The 25,483-nt window shown below is 39.7% G+C and overlaps 2 protein-coding genes and 1 pseudogene across 27 annotated transcripts in view; 1 reads left to right on the plus strand and 2 right to left on the minus strand.

The window, feature by feature from the left end:
- MED23 (mediator complex subunit 23) overlaps positions 1-1,429 on the minus strand; it is a 44,850-nt gene extending 43,421 nt beyond the window's left edge. For 5 of the 13 annotated variants that reach the window (XM_072833885.1, XM_072833883.1, XM_072833884.1 and 2 more), the window contains exons 1-3: positions 1,171-1,427; positions 794-825; positions 537-624 (exon numbers count right to left, since the gene is read on the minus strand). In XM_072833885.1, the coding sequence (XP_072689986.1) occupies positions 537-624; positions 794-825; positions 1,171-1,218 (168 nt within the window). In that variant the 5' untranslated portion in view covers positions 1,219-1,427. Of the gene's footprint in view, positions 1-536; positions 625-793; positions 826-1,170 lie in introns of all 13 variants that reach the window. The other 8 variants (XM_072833886.1, XM_072833891.1, XM_072833889.1 and 5 more) reach the window with 4 other exon arrangements.
- The window catches only part of ENPP3 (ectonucleotide pyrophosphatase/phosphodiesterase 3), a 103,128-nt gene continuing 78,678 nt past the window's right edge, over positions 1,034-25,483 (plus strand). For 8 of the 14 annotated variants that reach the window (XM_072833899.1, XM_072833896.1, XM_072833900.1 and 5 more), the window contains exons 1-3: positions 1,034-1,323; positions 15,240-15,366; positions 22,368-22,443. In XM_072833899.1, the coding sequence (XP_072690000.1) occupies positions 1,037-1,323; positions 15,240-15,366; positions 22,368-22,443 (490 nt within the window). In that variant the 5' untranslated portion in view covers positions 1,034-1,036. Of the gene's footprint in view, positions 1,780-4,278; positions 4,422-15,239; positions 15,367-15,790; positions 15,910-22,367; positions 22,444-25,483 lie in introns of those variants that run through there. The other 6 variants (XM_072833902.1, XM_072833903.1, XM_072833907.1 and 3 more) reach the window with 6 other exon arrangements.
- On the minus strand, positions 20,342-20,800 carry LOC140637372 (ATP synthase subunit g, mitochondrial pseudogene; annotated as a pseudogene).

The following is a 25,483-nucleotide window of genomic DNA, read 5'->3' on the forward strand; positions in this document are numbered from 1 at the left end:
GGCGGGGGCAGAGACACAGGCAAAGGGAGAAGCAGGCTCCACTCCGGGAGCCGGATGTGGAACTTGATCCTGGGTCTCCAGGATCACGCCCTGGGCGGAAGGCAGATGCTAAGCCACTGAGCCACCCAGGGATCCCCTTACTATGGTATCTTTAATCATAGCATCTCTGTATCAATGTTTTGCTAGTTCCTTCTGTTGAATAAATGAATGAAATTTGTATCTTTTACAATTGCTACCAGAGCTGTTTCCACATGTACCAAATAAATCAGAGTAGGATGAAGTGTTTTATATAATCTAACATGGGGGAGATTTTTATAGGTGTCTCACAATGTGCCATCATCAGTTTGATTTCTTAATACTGGTTCTCCACTGGAAGAATACAAAATGAAACAAATGGAAACCAGAATACACATATAACAAATGATGACACTAATGTCTCCCTTTCCAAAAGAACCTTAGCAGCAACATCAAAGTAGTGTAAAAAAGGAGGCATCAAAAATCATGACCTGGATGTAGTAAAAAAATGCAGTGCTCACCTGAGAAAGACCACCCCAAAACTGTCTGAAGGCTCCCAGACAGCTAATTAGTTTTGTCTTTTCATCTTCAGGGGTGTCCATGAACATTCTAAAAAGCAAAAATCACAGATTTGCTACTAGTTCTTGAGGGGGAATTAATTCAACATAACCAGAATCTTACAGATCTCGCGTGCCTCCAAGGCAAACCTGAGTCACATCTTCCAAAGACACTCAAGTAAAAACACAAAAATCTGCCATGCATATACGTATACACTCACCCAGGAAAAGCCTCTTCTATAATTTCCGTTTTCTGTAAAAAAAGAAAAATAAGCGGTGTAAAAAAGTAAAAAAAATAAAAATAAAAAAAGGGGGGGACGCCCCTAAGACGACATTACAGTGTAACACAGGACAAGTCACCTTGACCCGCCACACGCACAAAATACCCCCGCCCCCCCCCCCCCCCCCGGCCGGGCCTGTCACAAAGGGTGCTGGGGATTTCAGTGCAGACTGAATCTGACAGCATGCTGGGACGCGCTAGACCCCTGCAGACGTACGAGAGGCCACAACAGGAGAGGTGGGGGGCGCTGGCCGGGGCGGCTGCTGGGTGCCCCTCCCTCCCCCAGACGCCGCCCCGGCGCCCGGCGGCTCCACTCACCACCACATCCTCAAAAATGCTCTGCAGTTGCGTCTCCATCTGCACCATCGCCCCGGCTCGTCCTGGACGCTGGGCGCGCGGCCCGGTGAGGCCCAAGCTCCGGGAATTGACCGGCCGAGGGGCGGAAGCCCGCAAGAAACCTCAGCTGGCGGGGTAAGCTTTCTTTTCTCTGAAGCGCTCGGCCGAGTGGACCCCCGTCCCCGTCCAGCAAACCGCGGCGCTTGCACGGAAGCTGGGAAGCGTCGGGTGCGTGTGGATTAGCAACCCTGCGGAAACCAGGCCCCCAGCTAGTTGGTTCCGCCGGGGGAGAAGGGCGGCCAGCCGAGCCAGACGAGACTGCCACCAAGTGGAGCCTTGACCCCAAGTCACCCTGAGGCGTCGTCGGCTGCAGGCCGCCACCTCCCGGCTGGAACGGGAGTTCCTTCCTGCTCCAGGCTGATGCTTCTGCCTACTGGCAAGGAAAGAAGCTTGAAGCCCGGGGAATGGCAGCCAGGGAGAAGGGCTCCACCTGCAACCTAGGTCAACCTGTTGTCTGTGAGAGCTGCTGATCTTCTGGAGCCAAGAGTCGAAACCACACTTTTCTTGACGACAGGGACCGTGTCTTCTCAAGTATGGTAACCCCAGTGCCTTGCACAGTGCCTGACACATAGCAAGCTTTTAACATAAAGGTCGGGGGGTAAAAAAAAATGAATGCATTATTACTGAATTTTAATTAGAATAATAAAATAATTATGTCTGCCGTTTTAGTTATAATCATCTAAAATAATATTTATCAATTTCTGAATACCTAGAGCTTCTTTGGTGAGGGTAGAAGTGGAGAAACCTTGGTAGATAGGAAGGCTGATCCATCTGCAGTGTCAGAGCCGTGGCTAAGTGCGCTGTGGGGTGTGCCCCTCCACCGCTGTGTTCTTCCAAGCACTAGTTTGACTCTTTCCTGGATGCCTGCCCTCCTCGCTCAAGCTGATGTAGGGTCTCTTCTTTATCCTCATGTAACACCTTTGTGCATAAGTAGTACAGTACTTCATTTATGAAATATTTGTTCACTCTTTGCTCAGCACTAGCCACAATATTAGGTATACTTAATGAACCATATTGCAGGAATCAATTTTGTAGGATGTCCAAGCTAGAAGGATGACAGGGCCAGAATTATTAAAATCTAAGCAGCGTAACAATCTATTATTCTTTTTTGTATGCTAAACATATTATCTTATTTTGGACTATCTTTAGTCAGGTAGACTTGTAAGAGTTTTCAGTTGGCAGATTTCCATGCTTCCACTCTGTTTCCTCTCTCTCTCTCTCTGTATATATATATAGACTCAATATGATTTACATAGCAATTATCCCCAGATTACTCTATAGATTAAATTTAATCCCAATAAAAATTCCAGCATTTTTTGGTCAAATAGACAAGCTGATTCTAAAATTTATATGGAGCACTTGATGGGATGAGCACTGGGTGTTATTCTGTATGTTGGCAAATTGAACACCAATAAAAAGTAAATGTATTATTAAAAAATACATAAATAAAATTTATATGGAAATACAAAGGATTTAGAATAGCCAAAATAAGCTTGAAAAAAAATTGGAGAACTTAAGCTATTCTACTTTGAGACTTGCTAATAAGCTACAGCAATTGAAACAATATGATATTATCATAACAATTGGAACTCTCACACATTTGTAGTATTGGAGTATAAAAATGGTAAACACGGGGAGGCCTGGGTGGCTCAGCGGTTGAGCATCTGCTTTCTGCCCCGGGCATGATCCTGGGAGTCCCACATCAAGCTCCCTGTATGGAGTCTGCTTCTCTCTCTGCTTATGTCTCTTCCTCTTTCTCTGTGTCTCTCATGAATAAATAAATTTTTAAAAATTATAAAAAAGAAAAGGTAAACACCAGTTTGGGGAACTCCTTGACATTTTTTAATAAAGTTAAACATATACTTACCATATGACCCCAGAATTCTGCTCCTAGGCATTTACCCAGCAGAGACGGTAACATATATCTGGAGAAAGACCTGTTCATGACTATTCATAGCAACCTTACTTACATTACTCAAAAACTGAGAATAATCTAAATGTCCACCAACAGGTGAATTGATAAACAATCTCTAGTATACTCATAAAATAGAATGATACACATGGATAGATCTCAAAATATAAAGTTGCGTGAAAGAAGCTAGATGCAAAAGAGTACATACTGTGTGATTCCAATTATATAAACCTCAAGAACATGCAAATAAATAGGTGGTTACATAAAACAGTGTTTGCCTCGACTGCAAAGGAACACCAGGAATTTCCCGTATGAAGAAAATACTTCTTGACTGAAGTGGTAGTTAAACCAGTGTAAATATTTGCCAATATTCATGGATCTGTACACATAAACTTTAGGTATTTCATTGTTTATATATTATTTGCCAATTGAATAAATGAACATTGGGGGAAAACACATTTAAATTGTATTTGGTTATGAAAAAGATCTAATTCTTTCCTGACCATTCTACCTTTTGAACTGTACAAGTCCTGGCAGATATTAAGATTTGCTAGCATTTGGGCAGCCCTGGTGGCTCAGTGGTTTAGCGCCGCCTTCAGCCCAGGGTGTGAACCTGGAGACCTGGGATTGAGTCCCACGTCGGGCTCCCTGTGTGGAGCCTGCTCCTCCCTCTGCCTGTGTCTGTGCCTCTCTCTCTCTCTGTGTCTCTCATGAATAAATAGGATCTTAAAAAATATATGCTTCTAAATCCTTACCTTGAAATTTCTATAATATGGAATATAATTGCCACAGCAGAAAGTGTCAAACCACTGAATATTCACTAGAAGGAAGAAAAAAAAAGTATAAGGAAAGGACTGGTTGGAGATATCCTTGAATGTGTAATGTATCAACTATTTTAGCTTTCCTTAAAAATGACCAAGCCTTCAGCAGGAAGAATAATTACCTGGCACAGATCAAAGCAGACTGAGCAAAAGGGTAAACACAAAACTGTACCCAAGGGAAGTGTGCTAATGGTCAAACCAATGCAACTGAATTGGTTGGTTCAAGGTGGAGGCTTGGTGCTGGGAACAGGAACTAAATCAGAAGCTCAGGAAATAAGTAAAGGCAGAAATGCAAGCAGAGATGATTAATAAGACTGGAACACCCAGGATGTCTCTGTGAAAAAGGCTGGTACATTCAGATCACTGTTAGCACTGGACTCAAGACAAATAGTTGGATCAGCCTGGAAAGTGAGGCCAGCGTAGACACTCTGAAAGCCTGGGTGAGTAGTCTGAGTCAGAAGCTAATCGTATGATTGCTTTGGGTTTGTAAATAATGGACTGAGCGATAAGAAAGACAAAAAATAAAATAAAATACAACAAAATAAAGTAAAATATAAAAACAGCACATGGCATAGAATGAATACTAGGCTAGATTTAAGGGTCCAGGGAATATACCTACATCCGTAAAGAATAGGATATAGCAAAAAAAAAAAAAAAAAAAAAAAAAAAGGAAGCTGGAAACCCTAGATTTTGAAGGTGGAGATGAAGCAGTTTAGGGCTATTGGGGAAAGGGAGGAGAGAAGAGGCATATCCCATCAACATGGTATCTTTTGTATCTTCATGTTTTCTATTCCAAATTCTAATATAATGTCATAAGTGAATGAATGATGAATGAAAGAATATTGAGTTTGTAAAGGAAGGTGTGGAGAGTAAGCTGGGTTTTAGGTTCCAAGCATATAAGTTATTTCATGGACTCATCAGTGAAATGAAAATCCCACTGGCTACCACCATAAGAATCCCATTGGTGAGGGAATCAGGATTCAATGGTTTTTTTTTTCTTTTAAGTAGGCTCTATGCCCAGCATGTAGCCCAACTTGGAGCTTTAACTACAACCCCAAGATCAAGACCTGAACTGAGATTAAGAGTCAGATGCTTAACTGACTGAGCTACCCAGGAACCCCATAGAAAACTAATCTAAATGCCTAAGCATCAATATTGGCTACCTAAGAGAGATGGGAGAGATAGATTATTTATTATAAAGTAACACTTTTGAAAAAAAGTAGAGTGGAGATATTCTCTTCACTTTTGATGCTGAAGAATTCAACATGTGTGTTCCATAAATAATTCAACATTATTAGGTCCCAGACCTAACTTGTCATCTTTCTAGAAAACTAGACTCTTCTCCTGGTGCCCCCTCTCTCTGCTAAAGACACCTCCCTGCTCCTAGTCATCTGAGTTTAGAATCAGTCTTTCAAGCCCAGAGGTACATGCTGTCATGTTTCTCCAGGTGAGCACTTACCTGTTTCCACTGGCTTCATTTAGCTTGTCACCTCTCTCTAGGACTGCAATAGCTGCACCTACGTGGTCCACTCTATTCTTGAGAGCCAGGTAAATATTCTAAAAGTGCATCTTCTATCATGTTACTCTCTGACTTTAGATCCTTCTTTGGCTTTTCCTTTCCTACAGACTTACATTTAAATTTCTTCAATCCAAGCTACTTCATTTCTTTTTTTCTTTCTTTCTTTGGAAAGAATGGCTTTTTAACTCCAAATTTATTATTTTAAAAATCTTACAACATAGATTTCACAGCCCAAAGAAGATTTATGATTTTTATAATTTATTCTGCCTTGTAAAAACCTCATTTTTTGGATTTCATTTGTATAGAGGTATTTTGATTCATATAGTACTTTAACTCATACCAATAGTTTCTTTGTGTAGTCCAGAATTTAAAACTTTGGGGATGCCTGGTTGATTCAGGCAGTTATGCATCTGCCTTCTGCTCAAGTCATGATCCTGGGGTCCTGGGATTAAGCCCTGCATCAGGCTCCCAGCTCACTGGGGAGTCTGCTTCTCCCTTTCCTTCTGCCTCTCCTCCTTGCTCTTGCTCTCTCTCTCTCAAATAAATAAATAAAAACTTAAAAAAAGAATGTTAAATGTTAATTTTCATGGTATACGCTGTGAAACCAATTGATAATACTATTAATATAATTCTTTTTGTTACTATTTTTCAAAGCACTGTATGTAAATATTTCAAAGAGTTCTCTAAAGCTTATATTGAAAAAATAAATGTTCAACCAAACTCCTCCCCACCTTCAACTCTTTTCCCAGAAGCTAGCCATGTTCAATTCTTTTTCTAAATAACATGATTTATTCTATTATTTTTTGCTATTTCTGTTTAAATATTACATTTCAACTTCTTACTTTGAAAGAGTATGTAGTGTTCCCTGATATGCCTCACATTTCCTCCTTCTCCAACCTACTCATGTAGTTTTTTGTTAAGTAAATAATTACAGACCATTCATTCCAATCTGACTCTGTAGCTATTACATATAATTTAGCAACACAGTGCATTGTAATTACATTCCCTTTTCTTTCTTTCTTTTTCTTTCTTTCTTTCTTTCTTTCTTTCTTTCTTTCTTTCTTTCTTTCTTTCTTTCTTTCTTTCTTTCTTTTCTTCTTTCTTATGAGAGAGAGAGAGAGAGAGGCAGAGACCTAGGCAGAGGGAGAAGCAGGCTCCATGCACCGGGAGCCCGACGCGGGACTCGATCCCGGGTCTCCAGGATCGCGCCCTGGGCCAAAGGCAGGCGCTAAACCGCTGCGCCACCCAGGGATCCCACATTCCCTTTTCTATACCACATTTTGTTTTGTTTTGAGAGTTAATAATTGTCTTGTGTTTTTCTTTGCTTAGTTTTGGATGTGCCTATCACTAATTCATCCAGAAACCTCTGTCTGAGATGTAAATCTCTCAGGAACCAGACACATAAAGTATTTACCAATTTATCTTCCTCTTGGGCACATCCAGTCCTGGAGATTCTTTTTTGCCCTCTCCGACCTCACTACTATGTACTCAGCTTCACGCCTTTCTCCTCCTCAATTTATTACCTTGTTTGCAGAATGGAGAAAGAATACAACCTCCATTAGCTTTCTCAAAAGAGTATTTATTTTCCCTGAACTATTTTGAAAAATTTAAAACCTAGAGAAAAATCGCAAAAAGTTTACAATCAACATACATATTTCAAACATTTTACCACATTTACTATTCCTTTTTCTCTTCCTCTCTGGCTCTCTTTTCTCTATCTCCCAATCTAATTATATCTTTGTGAACTATTTGAGAATTATTTACAAACATCATAACTTCACTCTGAAATATTTCACCGTGTGCCTTCTGAAAGTCAATGCACTAAGGACCTGACTTTCCTAACCACCATATACTTATCACACTCAGGAAATTAAACATCAATATACTACTGTTGGGACCCCTGGGTGGGTTAGTGGTTGAGCATCTGCCTTTGGCTGAGGGTGTGATCCTGGAGTTCCTGGATGGAGTCCCACATCAGGCTCCTTGCATGGAGCTTGCTTCTCCTTCTGCCTCTCTCTCTGTGTCTCTCATGAATAAATAAATAAAATCTTAAAAAAAATATATACTACTGTTATCTAGAATACATATACTGACATTTCCTCAATTGTCTCAGTAGTGTCCTTCAATCATCATTTTTTTCTTCCATTTTTACTCCATTTTATTTATCCAGGATCCAGAGATCTTGTATTGCATTTAGTTGTAAGGTTTCTCCTTTCAGATTACAGTTCTGTAGTCCTTCCTGTCCCCACTTCATAAAATTGACATTTTTAAAGATTCCACATAAGCTGTTTTACAGAATGTCCCTCAGTTTGGATTGTGTTCATTAGTGGCAGCCTTTGAAAGTTGGAAGAAATTAGAGATAGATTAGGGATTAGCAATACTATATGCCATATTGGTCCTGTTACATCCTTTATTTTTTTATTTTATTTTTTTTCTGTTACATCCTTTAAAGTGTTGTTTTTTAGAAGGTGTAGCTCTGATGTAAGCTTTAGAGAAAACATACGTAAATACCCATATACACGTACATACACATATTCACAAAATCAAGTTTGTGTAATTTTTTTTTAAGTTTGTGTAATTTCAAGTGGCTCACAGAACTTCCCTTGAAGCCTATACATGCAAGTACATGAAACTGTGACAAAGATTGTGCTCTAAACATAATCGGCATGGGTGATGGGACTTATGATCCCGCTACTTAGCCATAGTGCTTGAGTTACATTTTAAGTTACATAATGTGTATTAGAAATGTTACCTATTTTTTATTTTTGAAAAGATTTTATTTATTTATTCATGAGAGACACAGAGAGAGGAAGAGGCAGAGACACAGGCAGAGGGAGAAGCAAGCTCCATGCAGGGAGCTCGATGTGGGACTTGATCCCCAGACCCCAAGATCACGCCCTGAGCTGAAGGCAGATGCGCAACTGCTGAGCCACCCAGGCGTCCCAGAAATGCTAACTCTTACCTTATGGAATTGTTTCCCTAAAATTCATATGGTGAAGTACTACTACTGCAGAACACGACTGTCTTTAAAAAGTCTTTAAATAGAGTCATATTGAGAGAATATGAGGTCATTAGAGTAGGCCTTAATCAATATGGCTACTATCCTTATAAGAAGAGAGTATTGGAATGCAGACAGAGCCACCAGACAGGTGCACGCACAGAGAGCCAACCATGTGAAGTTACAGGGAGAAGGCGCCTATCTGCAAGCTTAAAGAGAGGCTGTAGGAGCAGCCAACTCTGCATCACCTTGATTTTGGACTTCCAGTTTCCATTATTATGAAAACAATAAATTTCTGTTGCTAAGCCACCCAGTCTAGGGTATCTTTCATGGCAGCCCTAACAAACTAATGTTTGTACCTTTCTGAATTCTCTTAGGAAAGTTTAATTATTTCAACCTCTATTCCCCTGGTATTTCATAATATCTGGCCTTTGTGATAGATACTGGACCAAATGGCAAACCAAAACTGACCTTCTTCCTATACATGGTAGAAGCTGGACATGCCAGAGAGATTCTGAAGTTTTGGGAAATAATCCAGGTCCTGCCTGGCTTCAAGGAAGTAGAATGAAACCACAGCCTATACTTTCATTGACCTTGGAGAGCCTTGGAGAACTCAGGTAGCATGATAACACTCTGGCTTTAGGATATCTTTTCTGGAGAGGTCTCTAGAATTTCTGTCCTAAATGAGGTCCACTGGAGAACACTGAAAACAAGAAGAGCCTACTAAAGCTTAGAAAAGTTTTGACAGTAAAATTATTTCTGAGTTTTGAAATGAATAAGAAAGAGTTTTAAAATTCTAACATTACTAGGGCATATTTCTTCACTTGAGGCAAAGCAAGAGGAACAGTGCTCCAGGACCCAAAGACAACCTTAGAAATGGTGGTTGTTCAGTAGAAAACAACTGCAATGCTATAGGAGGCATCAGATCAGGTTTCTGACTTCTGAATCATAAGAGGTAGTAATTGGTGGTTCAAGTGACCAGCTGTTGCAAGTCTCTCTGGTCAAGTACATTAGTGGCAGCCTTTGAAAGTTGGAAGAAATTGGAGATAGATTGGGGGTTAGCAATACTACAAAGGGCCATTAGTAAATATTTTAAGCTTTGTGGGCCAAGAAGCAAAACTAAACATATTATATAGTTATGTGTATAAAATCAGAGCTGTGTATGTATTTATATAATACATTATATATTAAAGATTGCTTTTCCCTTTAGCAAGGCATTAACATTCCTTCCTTGTTAGCAAGACATTAACATTAGAACAACTGGAAGCTTCCTGAGGTAGTCACACACATCCCACCCTGGGTGGGGTTGTTTGTGGGATATCAGCTGTGCTTTGTCCTCAGCTAGCCCAGCTCCCTCATCAATTATAGAGTACCTTTTTTTTTTTTTTTGGTAATACAGGTTTACTGATAAGTATGGAACTCCTTCCCCCCCACCCCACCCCCAGGGTTGGAAGAAAATTTTTGTTTAACTGAGGTTCAAAATGACAGTTCTCTACCTCCAAGTTGATTATAAATGTTCAGCTATATTGATTAGCAATGAGATTCTATTTTCCATCTTGGAAAATGTCTTTTCACACACAAAGGTACTATAAAATACTGATATCAATCTACAGGCACTGATTCTACTTTATTATTGTGATTGTCTGAATGTCTAGTAACCCAGTCACTTGACTTTATTTCAGTTTCCAGAACTATAACACATGCTGAGCTTTTGCCTTGACCCTCATGTAAAACGTTGCCTCTCAGTCCTGGTTCAGCATTGCTAACACCAATCTCACCGGGACTGCTAGTCCCAGAATCAGCTCCAATATTGGATCTTTATTTACCAAGGACTAACATCTGCCTTACCTGTACTAACTGCTTATCAGGGTAGTTTTCTGTTTGCTAGGCATGCTTGTCAATCTCTTTGTATGTTTTTCTGCCTTTTCCTTATGACAGACCCTCCTTGATGTTGGCCACCTCTCCCTTGTTATGTCATGTTATTTGAGATCTTTCAACTTTGACAGACTCCTTCCTGCTGCTTGGCCTGAGCCTAGTATTTGCCTTATCTCCACCACTTCTCTCAGTGTATCTAGTTTCTTTGGACCTTCCCAGTCTGGCTTGTCTAAGTACTGCTCAAGCTCTAGTGCTGGAACCAGAAAGGGCAGGTTTATGTGACTTAAGAAAAATTGATTTTGGCAGGCCATGGGACTTTCCCAAGACAGCGGCAAGTAGGTTTTCTGTGATTTTTAGAAAAGTTCTCAGAGTTCTGTATGATGACCTTGTCGAGTGTGAGAAATATTTATGATTGGTGGGAGATGAAATGCTAGCTGCCTATCGGAGCACAAATGTTCTAGGCCATTAAGCATTACAATATGCAGAGTGAAGCTTTCAGAACCCAGAAGGTGCAGACTGTTCTAAAGTTTGAAGGGGAAAAGAATAGCAGTGCTTCCAAAGTTCAAGTAACTTAAAGAGCACAGAATCCAGTCAAGCTAACTAGACAGTCTATTCCAAAGTCTAAGTTGTATGGAGGGTGTGGATTTGGCCAGTGTCCAATGCCCAGGTGAACTGTTGGGAATAAGTTTCTAAGACTTGACACACTCAAAAGAGGTTGGAGTTTAGAGCTCATTTAGGAGAATTGCTATAGTGGAAAATATGACTAGACACTGGACTGTGCTAACATCTTTACCATACCTGCCATGTGTATGCCCCAGGTAGATTTCCCGAGGTTTACTCACCTCAGGACTTGAGGGACTAAGATATTTTTCCATTAATTTGGTAATTTAGAGATAATTTGAGGTCACCTTAAAAGTGAATAATTTGATGTCGAGTCAATTAACTTGCAAATGAAAGAGACAAGATTTTATCAGAGGCCTCTTGACTTTCTTATCTAGTGCTTTTGTGTTCTCAGGGTTGAAAGAGGGAGAAGGATGAGGGAGGAAGAAGAGGAAGGATGTTCTGACAGTGGGGGGAGGTAAGGAATTACATAATAAAAATATGGAGCCAGAGTCAGTGGTATTCTGGTGAACAAAGCTGATATAGAATCAAGTGGCGCCATGGAGAGTACCAGGAAAGAGCATCTGAATGCAACTGGGGTATTAATACCAGGTTAGCATCCTGGAGTCAAGGTATACAAATTATTATAGCAGACAGAGGGGTGCCTAGGTGGCTTAGTTGGTTAAGCATCTGCCTTTGGTTCAGGTCATGCTCTCAGGGTCCTGGGATAGAGCCTGCCCAGTGGGGAGTCTGCTTCTCCCTCACCCTTTATTCCTCCCTCCCATCCCACTCCACCCCACTCCCACTTATGCATGCACTCATGCCCTATTGCTCCCTATATATCAAATAAATATAATCTTTAAAAAAAATTGAGAAGGCAGAAACCAAGATAACAGATTCTGGAGTTCCAAATGAGAGGTTAAAATAGGGCAAAGTCTTAAGAAGAAAGAAAAATATGAGAAGATGCTCAAAATATGTATCAGAGCAAAGTCTTTTAGAGGGAGGGAGGGAGAGAGAGAAAGGAATTAACTCATTTGATTGTGGGGACTGGCAAGTCTGAAATCCATAGGGCAGAGCAAGCTGACAGGTTGGAAACCTGGGCTAATGGTGTAGTCTTGCAGGAAAATTTCTTGTTCTTTTAGCCTTAAACTGATTGAATGAAACCCACCAACATTATTGAGGGTAATTTCCTTTATTTAAAAGTCAAATGATTGTAGATGTTACCACATTTACAAAATAGCATTGTGGCAACACCCTAGATTAGATTTTGATTAAATAACTAGATACTATAGTTTAGCAAATCAACACAAAACTACCATCACTGACTGGAAGATAAAAGTAGGAGAACTGTTCATGAAAGTCAAGGCAGATTAGATAGATTGTCATAAATGCAAATAGAAAAGTTGAAGCTAGATGTCAGATGACTAGATAAAAGCCATGATTCCTAGGAATCTAATTTTGATGCCAACTGTGATGTAGACTTGATTTTTTTTTCTTACTTTCTGTTTGTCACAACAGCAATGATAACAGTACTCCCTGAAGTGGGAATCTCAAGACCAGGTGGAATCTCACTTCTGAGATAGCAGTAATCAAGGTGACCTTGGGCAGACAGTCAAGCTCTAGAGATCCTCTAGTCTTATCTGTAAAATAGGCAGTTTAAGCAAATCCAGAGAATGTTTGCAGAAAAAGAATTCAAAAGTGCATGCACTGCTCAAAGCAAAGTGTTTACACTGATGTTGGCTGCATATAAAATGGCTAGGAGGGATAATTTAGCCCAAAATCCAGTAGATTCTAATTCAATTGATGTGGAACCTGGGCCTCAGAATTTCAAAAATTAAAATTAAAAGACTATTCTGGTTGTTTCTAATTTTATCTAGTGCAGAGAACTGTTTGCCAAAGTTATTCAAATATGTTTTTATTCACTTCTGATTTTTAAAGACCTGGTATTGGGGATCCCTGGGTGGCTCAGTGGTTTAGTGCCTGCCTTCAGCCCAGGGCATGATCCTGGAGACCTGGGATTGAGTCCCACATCAGGCTCCCTGCATGGAGCCTGCTTCTCCCTCTGTCTGTGTCTCTGCCTCTCTCTCTGTGTCTGTCTCTTATGAAAAAAAAAAAAAATCTAAAAAATAAAAAATAAAAAAATAAAGACCTGTTATCCACCGTGGTCCATAGAAGTCTTCAGAGCTTGGTTTAGGTTATCCTTATGGCATCTTCTTCTAAAACTAATTCCTTCTATTCTAGCAATGCATACAGATGCTTCCACTGGGTAGGCCTGAAGGTGAAGTTGGAGGTATACTAGAATGAGAAGAATAGCACAAATCCTTAATTTTTTTTTTTTTATTTTTTATTTTTTTTTAAATTTTTATTTATTTATGATAGTTACAGAGAGAGAGAGAGAGAGAGAGAGGCAGAGACACAGGCAGAGGGAGAAGCAGGCTCCATGCACCGGGAGCCTGACGTGGGATTCGATCCCGGGTCTCCAGGATCGCGCCCTGGGCCAAAGGCAGGCGCCAAACCGCTGCGCCACCCAGGGATCCCAGCACAAATCCTTAAAAGGAAACAAGGCTCTTCTTCTTCTTCTTCTTCTTCTTTTAGATTAGAGAATAAATTTATTTCTCACAGTTTGGAAGGCTGGGAAGTCCAAGATCAGTTGCCAGCATGATCAGGTGTTGGTAAGAGCCCTCTTCCTGGTTTTCAGATGACCATCTTTTTGCTGTCCTCACATGGTGCAAAGAGAGAGGTCTCTGGTCTCTTTCTTTTTTTATAAGTGTAAGAGGCCCATTATGGAGGCTCTATCCTCATGACCTCATCTGAACCTAATTACCTCCAAATATCATAATGGAGATTATAGATTCCACATATGAATTTGGAGGAGACACAAACATTCATAGCATTCTGCCCTTCTTTAAAAATTCAGCATGGCTCTTATTCTGAAGAGCTTTCCTTAAGGGAGTGGGCTCTAATAATACAATCAGGGATTTAGCCATGACTTTCAGAAATAATCTTCACGTTTATAAGTCATTGCATATTAGGATAGATTTCCTATTTTTTTCACCGCTTTTAGGGTTGTAATAGTTTAGGTTAGTGTTTTCCAAAGAATATACTGCAACCTACAGGATTTTTATAATCTTTATGTCAGAAAAGGGTTCTCAAGTTTTTATTGACCAAGGAAGTTATCTTAGGACTAATGTTTCATGGAATTACACTTTGAGAATTACTCCCTTGGAGTCATTTATACTGGAAGAGTTTATGCCCACCATTTACTATAACTCTCTTTGGCTACATTTGCTATTAATTGAGCTTCTTTCGTCATAACCTGTACTCCCTTTTCTTAGGGAGAGGTGTGTATTAGGATGCTCTGGTCTATATAAATAAGGAAAGAGTAAGTTTATTTGGTTAGGGAAATTGCCTTGAATTTGGGGGAATTAGAAGACTCAGATTTCAGTTCCACTTCTGGCATCTGGAACATACATGACTTGGAACAAGAAAGTCATAGATCTTAATTTGAATAATCAGACCTTTACTCAACTACAAAATAGGAATAAAATGTTTGTAAGGGATATTGTTAACTTTGACATGAGATAAAACGTATGAAAACATACCAAACTTTTAACCTCTGTGAAATAAAAGATATAATTATTATATAATTAAATACTTTATATAAATTCAACAGAGTTTGGGGATTCCTATATGGTTAAAGCACATTTTTAATATGTTGGTTTTCAGCTGTGCTATGAAGTTTATACAAATGAGAAGCTCCCTGGAATTTCTGTAACAAGGCCTTTTGTTCCAGATTATTTTTGAAGAAAACAAATGGTCAGATTGTATTAAAACTTGATTATAGTCTTATGATCTCTTTTTATGTATATATTGATCAGTATTTAATATTTGTCTACAGTGTCCTGGAAAAGGACTTTTATCTCTTTTTTAAAGATTTTTATTTATTCATGAGAGACACACACACACACAGGGAGAGAGTAGTGAGAGAGAGGCAGAGACACAGGCAGAGGGAGAAGCAGGGTCCACGCAGGGAGCCCGATGTGGGACTCAATCCCAGGACTCCAGGATCACACCCTGAGTCAAAGACACACACCCAACTGCTGAGCCACCCAGGTGTCCAATGAACTTTTATCTCTTGACACTGTTGTTATTACAACTTTCTTCCTCTCCTTTCATTGTCCAATCACTGAAGAGGTATAATCTCTCCAAACATTTGAAAGTTAGTCACAGCCGTGTAACTCATTCAGTTTTTCTTTGCTGGACTAGAAAAAGGAAGGAGTTCTACTGTCTTCTAGTAAAACGGGTTTATACAATAATGGAGTCTATGCTGGTTTTACCAATGGAAGAAACTGTTAAGAGGAACACTGCTACGAAATACAAAATAATCTGTATTGTAAGTACAGTTTTTCATTTTAATCTTTGTAGCTTTATGACAAATGTTAAATGTATGACTCCCATTTCTATTTGTGTTGCTATTTAAGTGTAAAGTTTTAAGTGCATGTATTCAGTTTTATCCCCTCTGACAACCCTGATGCCAAATTAATATTTTAATCATGTTTTGCCTAAAAAAATGTGAGTAACAAACTAATATTTGCTCAATCTAAAAAGTTGGGATCTGTGGTAAAACACTTTATAGCATTGACTTTAGCATGATTATAATCACCCCCTTCCAAGACACCATTTTACTGCATGAATATTTTTAAGACCAGAGAGTGAGAAATTAAAATCACTGTATCTTATATTCTTATGTTGGACTATAGCTTTTATCTTAGATTACTTCATTTCTTTTTATTTTATTTTATTTTATTTTATTTTAGATTACTTCACTTCTAAAGATGGTTTCACCATTCAACCACTCCGTTTTCCTGCTTGTTTTTACTGTCCTGAATCATCTTGAAAGTCAGTCCTTCTCTACTGTCCTGCTGCATCTATAACAGTAATACTATTGTATATTATTATTATTATTATTTTCTCTTGAATTCTCTCCCCTTGCTTCCATGATGGTATTGGCATCCTAATTTTTATAACTTCTGTTTATCTGCATTCTTGGCTGATTTATCTTTTCATTGCACATTGCACATGGTGTTTCAACTGAACCCTGTCTAAAGATCATTTCTTTAGGCAATCTCATCTTTTTATGATCTTAAAAGTCACATTGTCAACCAAGAATTTCAAGTAAGCCAGTAGGTCTGACTTCATGGTGAGTTTCTGCCACACAATTGTTTTTTTTTAAGATTGTATTTATTCATGAGACGTGCTTGCTTAGGCAGCACATATATTCATGAGAGACGCAGAGAGAGAGAGGCAGAGACATAGGCAGAGGGAGAAGCTGACTCCCAGGACCCCAGGATCACGATCTGAGCCAATTACAGTCAGTCACTGAGCCACCTAGGTGCTCCCTCTGCCACACAATTTCATTTTTTTTAATTTATTTTTTATTGGTGTTCAATTTACTAACATACAGAATAACCCCCAGTGCCCGTCACCCATTCACTCCCACCCCCCGCCCTCCTCCCCTTCTACCACCCCTAGTTCGTTTCCCAGAGTTAGCAGTCTTTACGTTCTGTCTCCCTTTCTGATATTTCCCACACATTTCTTCTCCCTTCCCTTATATTCCCTTTCACTATTATTTATATTCCCCAAATAAATGAGAACATATAATGTTTGTCCTTCTCCGACTGACTTACTTCACTCAGCATAATACCCTCCAGTTCCATCCACGTTGAAGCAAATGGTGGGTATTTGTCATTTCTAATAGCTGAGTAATATTCCATTGTATACATAAACCACATCTTCTTTATCCATTCATCTTTCGTTGGACACCGAGGCTCCTTCCACAGTTTGGCTATCATAGCCATTGCTGCTATAAACATCGGGGTGCAGGTGTCCCGGCGTTTCATTGCATTTGTATCTTTGGGGTAAATCCCCAACAGTGCAATTGCTGGGTCGTAGGGCAGGTATATTTTTAACTGTTTGAGGAACCTCCACACAGTTTTCCAGAGTGGCTGCACCAGTTCACATTCCCACCAACAGTGTATGAGGGTTCCCTTTTCTCCGCATCCTCTCCAACATTTGTTGTTTCCTGCCTTGTTAATTTTCCCCATTCTCACTGGTGTGAGGTGGTATCTCATTGTGGTTTTGATTTGTATTTCCCTGATGGCAAGTGATGCAGAGCATTTTCTCATATGCATGTTGGCCATGTCTATGTCTTCCTCTGTGAGATTTCTGTTCATGTCTTTTGCCCATTTCATGATTGGATTGTTTGTTTCTTTGGTGTTGAGTTTAATAAGTTCTTTATAGATCTTGGAAACTAGCCCTTTATCTGATATGTCATTTGCAAATATCTTCTCCCATTCTGTAGGTTGTCTTTTAGTTTTGTTGACTGTATCCTTTGCTGTGCAAAAGCTTCTTATCTTGATGAAGTCCCAATAGTTCATTTTTGCTTTTGTTTCTTTTGCCTTCGTGGATGTATCTTGCAAGAAGTTACTATGGCCGAGTTCAAAAAGGGTGTTGCCTGTGTTCTTCTCCAGGATTTTGATGGAATCTTGTCTCACATTTAGATCTTTCATCCATTTTGAGTTTATCTTTGTGTATGGTGAAAGAGAGTGGTCTAGTTTCATTCTTCTGCATGTGGATGTCCAATTTTCCCAGCACCATTTATTGAAGAGACTGTCTTTCTTCCAATGGATAGTCTTTCCTCCTTTATCGAATATTGTTGCCCATAAAGTTCAGGGTCCACTTCTGGATTCTCTATTCTGTTCCATTGATCTATGTGTCTGTTTTTGTGCCAGTACCACACTGTCTTGATGACCACAGCTTTGTAGTACAACCTGAAATCTGGCATTGTGATGCCCCCAGATATGGTTTTCTTTTTTAAAATTCCCCTGGCTATTTGGGGTCTTTTCTGATTCCACACAAATCTTAAAATAATTTGTTCTAACTCTCTGAAGAAAGTCCATGATATTTTGATAGGGATTGCATTAAACGTGTATATTGCCCTGGGTAACATTGACATTTTCACAATATTAATTCTGCCGATCCATGAGCATGGAATATTTTTCCATCTCTTTGTGTCTTCCTCAATTTCTTTCAGAAGTGTTCTATAGTTTTGAGGGTATAGATCCTTTACATCTTTGGTTAGGTTTATTCCTAGGTATCTTATGCTTTTGGGTGCAATTGTAAATGGGATTGACTCCTTAATTTCTCTTTCTTCAGTCTCATTGTTAGTGTATAGAAATGCCACTGACTTCTGGGCATTGATTTTGTATCCTGCCACGCTACCGAATTGCTGTATGAGTTCTAGCAATCTTGGGGTGGAGGCTTTTGGGTTTTCTATGTAGAGTATCATGTCATCGGCGAAGAGGGAGAGTTTGACTTCTTCTTTGCCAATTTGAATGCATTTAATGTCTTTTTGTTGCCTGATTGCTGAGGCTAGGACTTCCAGTACTATGTTGAATAGCAGCGGTGAGAGTGGACATCCCTGTCTTGTTCCTGATCTTAGGGGAAAGGCTCCAGTGCTTCCCCATTGAGAATGATATTTGCTGTGCCACACAATTTCAAATGCCTTCTTACTGGCTCCTCATCGAGTATCTCAAGGCAAAACCAATTATGTAATTTCTCATACCTATCCTGCCGTAATTTTCTCCCAAATTCCCTACTTTAGTTAAAGTCACCATCATTTTGTCACTCAAGCATTATTTCTAGAAGTAAATGAAATAATGTAAGCATTGAGCCCAGGAACTAGGGCAAAGTAAATTGTCATGATATTCTATTCATTAAATATCCTTCTGGGAACTTTGGAGTGCTCTTTTAACTTCTATGCTATTTATTATATTTATCCCATCTTATGAATTCAAGACATTATAACTCCTTGAAAGCAAAATTTTGTACAACATTTATTTTTCTTCCTTGTATCCTTCTAATGGTTTCTGGTATGTATAAGAGAAGCTGAGGGCAGTCCGGGTGGCTCAGCGGTTTAGCGCGGACTTCAGCCCAGGATCAAGTCCCGCAGGCTCCCAGCAGGGAGAGAGAGAGAGAGAGAGAGAGAGAGAGAGAGAGGGACGCAGAGACACAGGCAGAGGGAGAAGCAGGCTCTATGCAGGGAGCCCGACATGGGACTCGATGCTGGGTCTCCAGGATCATGCCCTGGGCCAAAGGCAGCGCTAAACCACTGAGCCACCCGGGCTGCCCTTAACAAAAGTTTCATTTAAAAAACTTTAAATGTATCTGCTGTGTCTTTAGCACTCTTCATTCACCCATCTAAAGCCAAATATTGGATTTTCAGAGGTTTTTGGAGTTGAGTCCTCCCCTCTCCACTTTTTAAGATACATATGCACCTCAATATCAAGAAGCTGATTCAGAATTACAGATTTAGAGGAAATGATTATGTGAGATTAAAAATGAACCTTCTCGAGGAACTTACAGAATAATGCAGGGATCAAGCCAAAAATATATGGAACAAGTAGAGTCATGAAGAAACAGACACTGAGATTTAACGGGAGAATGTCCTAGAATATCCTGATCACACCTAGATGCTGTTTATTTTCCTAACAAATTTGAATGGCAAAAGGACCAAAGATAAAAATGTAAAATCAAAAATATCAATTTGTAAATCTATGATGCATGAGGTTTGTTGCAGTATTATTCCCCAGTGTTTCACTGCTTTGTATTCCTAGTCTTGGTCTCCTGTGGCTTTTTTTTTTTTTTTTTTTAGCAAGCATTTCTATTTATTTCAGAGTATAATGTATGCTTCAGAACCATGGAGGATACTAAATTTATAACTATTTAATATCCATAGGGTATTTTATTGTTGTAAAGATGGGTTCTAAAAACCATAAAACTGAATAGATTAGTAATACAACACACATCAAAATTAGATTTAAAAAGGAGGTTGTGGCTCTCAGTAGCTCTATCCTGGTGTTAAAGATGTCATACTTACTTAGAATACCACCAAGTACTTTAATATTTATAAATGCAGGTGTTATCTCTGATTCTAGCAAAAAAAAAAAACCACTGAAATTTTATTCTTTATATCACAGACATGCTTTAACCATATCACTTTGGCACGTGGTTATTGCTATTTTTCCTACTGTAGCAAATCCTAGTTCTCCCAAGACCTTTCCTCTGACTATTCTGGAAATAAAATAAATTTATCATATATTTCAAATCTTCAAATTAGAATGTTATTCTTATAAATGTATTTCCCAGGTTGGTATATTCACATACATCCTTCATCCTTTCTGATTTTAGGCTATGCAAAAGACATGCCCTGAGAGCTGTATTAATGTATTAAAGCAAAAAGACAATCCATCTTATTATTAAGAGAAACTGTGATCCTTCCATGTAGTATCTGATAGAGAAAACACTGATTTTGATACATTATCTTATTTTATTCAAATACCAGTCTGATCACATATAAGTGTCCAAGAACACTCAAATTATAAGCCACATAGAAAGAGATGTTAAAGATTGGTCTTCAAACATTATAGCCAATGATGCCATGCTTGCCTATGATCTCGCCGACATAAAACCACATCCACACGTCGGTGGCCACCAAACCATTCAGCAGAGCTTCCTTAACTGTGAGCTGTTTGAAGCTACCAGTTTGAGCACTCTTGACTATTTTTTTCAAGCTCTGAATAGCTGTAGGGATCTCAGCAGGGGTTGGAGGAACCAGCTCAACCCTGGCATAGTGCCAAAATGTGGCCAATCGAGGCTTCGAGTAAGTCACAGCAGCGTTCAGCAGAGCCGGAGCCTTCTCGGCGAGGTTACGGACGAACTGGGCCATGGCTCCAAGAGGGACGTCCCGTCGCCCCGCACGGCCGCTGAATCCTCCTGTGGCTTTTGAGCATCTTAACGAGGGACTAAGTGCTAGTAATGCTGCTTAATAACTGTTTACATTCACTTTTCCCTCTCCATTCTCTCCACTGAATGCATGCCTGTTGGAAAATCACTCAAACGTGGGCTAACTTTCAGACTTCATTAAAGAATTATTATACTATTCTAATGTATTTGCCCAATTGTTGAATCCACTTCTATAGTAAAAGTTATAGGTTTATTTTCCAGTTGATTTTCAGAATGAAAACAAACGCAATCAATGCTTATGTAGATCTTTATTATCTAAGCAGATTTTGATGCTTTTTTATGAAAGATTTTTTTAAAAGCAAAGGTTATAAGTGTTGTAAAATACATTTTTAAGGATTTGTGTGTCGTTGCATTCATATTTTATGGTTATACATTATTCAAGCTCTATCATCCTGCATACTTACATTGGACTCACTGGGTAGGGAAAAAGTGGGAAGAATTCTCTTTAAGTATATTTTAGTTTGGGACGCCTGGGTGGCTGAGCTCAGGTCGTGATCCTGGAGATCCGGGATCGAATCCCACATTGGGCTCCCTGCAGGCAGCCTGCTTCTCCCTCTGCCTGGGTCTCTGCCTCTCTCTCTCTCTCTTTCTCTCTCTCTCTCTGTGTCTCTCATGAATAAATAAATAAAATCTTTAAAAATTTATATCTTAGTTTAATTCCAGACATCGCATAAAGTCCACTATACTGTAGAGCCTTGTCAGCAGTAGTGATAATGAATGACACACACAATCTTTGGTCACAGAGCTTCCACGTCATTTGTCTGAGCTGTAGATCAAAGTGGATCATTTGCCAGTGAATTATTTGGACACTATATTTTTACATGTGCTAAGCATTTTCATTTCCATCCATAAGACAGAGCTAGGAGGGAGGGGGAACCTCTGTTCCCTAAGAGTGAAGTAGTTAAAGATATCATAGTTCAGGAATGCTTTTAGGTAAATGATCTTGAAACAAGTATCTAGTTAAGAATGGGAAATGGACAAAGGTAAATGACTCCCATGGTTTCATTCATACTTTAAATAAATTTGGGGTTAAGCTAACCAGGACCCATGAATTTGAATTTGAAGATCTATAATAAATATTACTTTAAAATTCTTCCCAAAGCTTTATTATTTTCAGGCATTTTTTTAAAAAGTACATTTCTCGGGATCCCTGGGTGGCGCAGCGGTTTGGCGCCTGCCTTTGGCCCAGGGCGCGATCCTGGAGATCCGGGATCGAATCCCACGTCAGGCTCCCGGTGCATGGAGCCTGCTTCTCCCTCTGCCTGTGTCTCTGCCTCTCTCTCTCTCTCTCTCTCTCTCTCTGTGGGACTATCATAAATAAATAAAAAAAAATTAAAAAAAAAGTACATTTCTCTTTCAGGCATTTTTTTTGAAAAGTACATTTCTCTATCATTGTTGGATCTGGTGTTATGCATAATTAGCAAGCTGTGTGCCTTTAATTTTCAGTGAGAGGGAGGTAGGGAGGGATCTTTGTTCCTTTTTATGTTTTAAGAAAATTGTAAAGGTCACTTCTCCTTTTTTTTGTACTAGGTTCTTCTTGCTTTGTTGGTGATTGTGTCACTTGGATTGGGCCTGGGGCTTGGACTCAGGAGACAAGAAGAGCAAGGTATATCCCTTAGTGTTTTCTCAACACAGTTTCTTATTTCTCCTTTCTTCTTACCTTTACCCCTTGAAACTTGTCTCTCCTCCTGAACCCCCTGTCTCCTGCATGGAGCGCTCTCCTCCTAGGCTTCTTGTCCTACCACACCACACTAATTAGGAGCCCATGTGTGTGGTAAGCATTATCCAGACATTTTGGACTTTAGTCTTTTGCCCTCACCCCCTGTTCCTTTGAGATTCATATCGTTCCTGTTTGTTCCCTGTATTTGTCCTTACCTTTGTAGAGGACTTTGATAACTGGATCAAAGGCTTCTTCTGTCTTGGCACCTACTCTACTCATTCCTTTCTGCTGATAAACTTGGTGAACTTGGTCTTGAAAGTCTTGGTTGCTTACATCCCAGGACCTCCTGTGATGATGTTAGTACTGCTCCTTCCCTGAAATTTCACTATTTCTTGGCCAGGCAGTGCTCCATTCTTGAAGTGTAGTGCAGAGTAAATACTTGATGTTGATTTATTTTTCCTCATAAGAAGCGAAAAGAAATGCGATATTGATTTTTATCAGAATATCAAACCCCCAAACTGCCATATCCATTCAGTATGTACAGTCAACAACCATTTACATGTGACTATATGAAAAGCATTTTCTATATCTTGTGATTCATTGTTTTGGTACTTTTACAAAGGGGAAGTATGAAGTCGAATGTTAGATAATTTATTCGCCTTTTTAATCTGGCTGGTGAATTTCTGATTTGACTCTCTTGGGGAAGGTCTTGTTGCTTCTTTGTTAGGGGGACTCTTGGTGAGATTAACAGACAAATTTACAGTTATGCTTTCCCTTAAGGATTAACAAACCCCGGGGCAGTCTGGGTGGCTCAGCGGTTTAGCACTGCCTTCAGCCCAGGGCGTGATCCTGGAGACCCTGGGATCAAGTCCTACCTCAGGTTCCCTGCAGGGAACCTGCTTCTCCCTCTGCCTGTGCCTCTGCCTCTCTCTGTGTCTCTCATGAATAAATAAATAAAATCTTTAAAAAAAGGAATTAACAAACACCTAATTAACACCTAAGTGGCTGAGCGGTTGAGGGTCTGCCTCCAGCTCAGGGTGTGATCCCAGGGTCCGGGATTGAGTCCCGTATCGGGCTCCCTGTATGGAACCTGCTTCTCCTTCTGCCTGTGTCTCTGCCTCTCTCTCTGTGTGTCTCTCATAAATGAATAAAGTCTTTAAAAAAAAGAAATAACAAACTTTCAGTACATCCATTGTAACATGGAAACTGGAAAGGTGGACTTTACTTGGAAAATTACTGTCTTTTTTGGGGTCACTTGGCTGTTGTGTTTCTGAACTACTGTACCAGTCCTAGATCTAACAAATGTAGGTGGGCCACTTTGGTTATTTTATCCTGGTGTTAGTATGCACAGGTGTGCCTCACTTCTTGGTTCTTTTTTTTTAAGATTTTATTTAATCGAGAGAGAGGGAGAGAGAGAGAGAGAGAAGCAGAGACACAGGCAGAGGGAGAAGCAGGCTCCATGCAGGGAGCCTGTTGCGGGACTCAATCCCAGTTCTCCAGGATCACGCCCTGGGCTGAAGGTGGCGCTAAACCGCTGAGCCACCTGGGCTGCCCTTCTTGGTTCTTTTATGGCCAATTCACATAAATTAATTGCAAGAGACATACACTAATCTTTGAACACAATCTCCAATTATTTTGGCTCTTTCCTTTCCTTACATTAGTACACCTACTGGCTCATTTCCCAGTGTCATAGTTCCTTTTTCTTGTCCTTTCTTTTTTTTTTTTTTTATAAGTATTTTTGTTTTTTTTTTTTAAAATTTTTATTTATCTATGATAGTCACAGAGAAAGAGAGAGAAGCAGAGACATAGGCAGAGGGAGAAGCAGGCTCCATGCACTGGGAGCCCGACGTGGGATTCGATCCCGGGTCTCCAGGATCACGCCCTGGGCCAAAGGCAGGCGCCAAACCGCTGCACCACCCAGGGATCCCTTTCTTGTCCTTTCATCTCAGTCTATAAGTCCTTGTGTGACATCACCCCCTCCACCTCCCATCCTGGGCTTTGGTACTTTACTCCAGCTCCTCCTTTGCCAGAGTTGTTAAAATGTTCATCCCCTCATTCTTCCACAATTGATTCCTAATCCCTAACCCTGGGCCATTTTTACCATTTTCCACTCCAATTAGCCCACTTTTCATAGGCAAAGTACTGTTTTTTTCTAGTGTGAGTTCTTAAAACAGCTTTTTCTGGTTTGAGTTTGTATGTGTTCTTATAAATTTGTCCCTTAATGTGCGTGTTGTTTTTACTCATTCTTCAACAATTTTGCACTAACTATATGCTATGTACTATTCTAATTGCTGGGAATATAGTGGTGAAGAAAATAGACTCATCCTTCAGAGAATTTACAGTCTAGCATGGAAGATAGACAATAAAAATATAAATAAACCAAATATATATAATATGATCAGGAAAATGCTAAGGGATAAGTAAAACTGAAAAGGAGATTATAAGATATACAGTGGGATGGGGGATGTATGTGAAATAATCGTTGTAAAGGGCTAAAAGTGAGGGAGAAATAGGGATATTTGGGGGAAGAACATTCCAGGAAAGAGAAAGCAAGTGCAAAGGCCTAAGGCAGGAGCTTGCCTGGCAAGTTCATTTAAAGAATAACGAGGTTGGTGAACTAGAAGAGAAGAGGGAGGGAAGTCATAAAATGAGTCAACCAAAAGACCTAAAAGAAGCCAAGTCAATCAGGTTGTTCAGTCAAATCTGGCTGTAGGCTTTCATTCTGAGAGTGATGGGAAGTGATTGGAGGTTTTGAGTAGAGAAATGACACACCCTGGTTTGCTTTTCAACGCACTCATTCAGACTGTTGTGTTATGAATAAATGGCAGGGTGCAATGAGATGCAGAGACACCAATTAGGAAATTATTACAATAATCCACACAAGCTCTATGTCTTGAATTAGGGTGGTAACATTGTCGCTGATGAAAAGTATTTGGATCCTGGTTATCTTTTGATGTGGTATATAGATTTTACTGACAGTGGATAT

This window comes from Canis lupus, chromosome 7, assembly GCF_048164855.1.
Source record: "Canis lupus baileyi chromosome 7, mCanLup2.hap1, whole genome shotgun sequence".
Taxonomy (NCBI): Eukaryota; Metazoa; Chordata; class Mammalia; order Carnivora; family Canidae; genus Canis; species Canis lupus.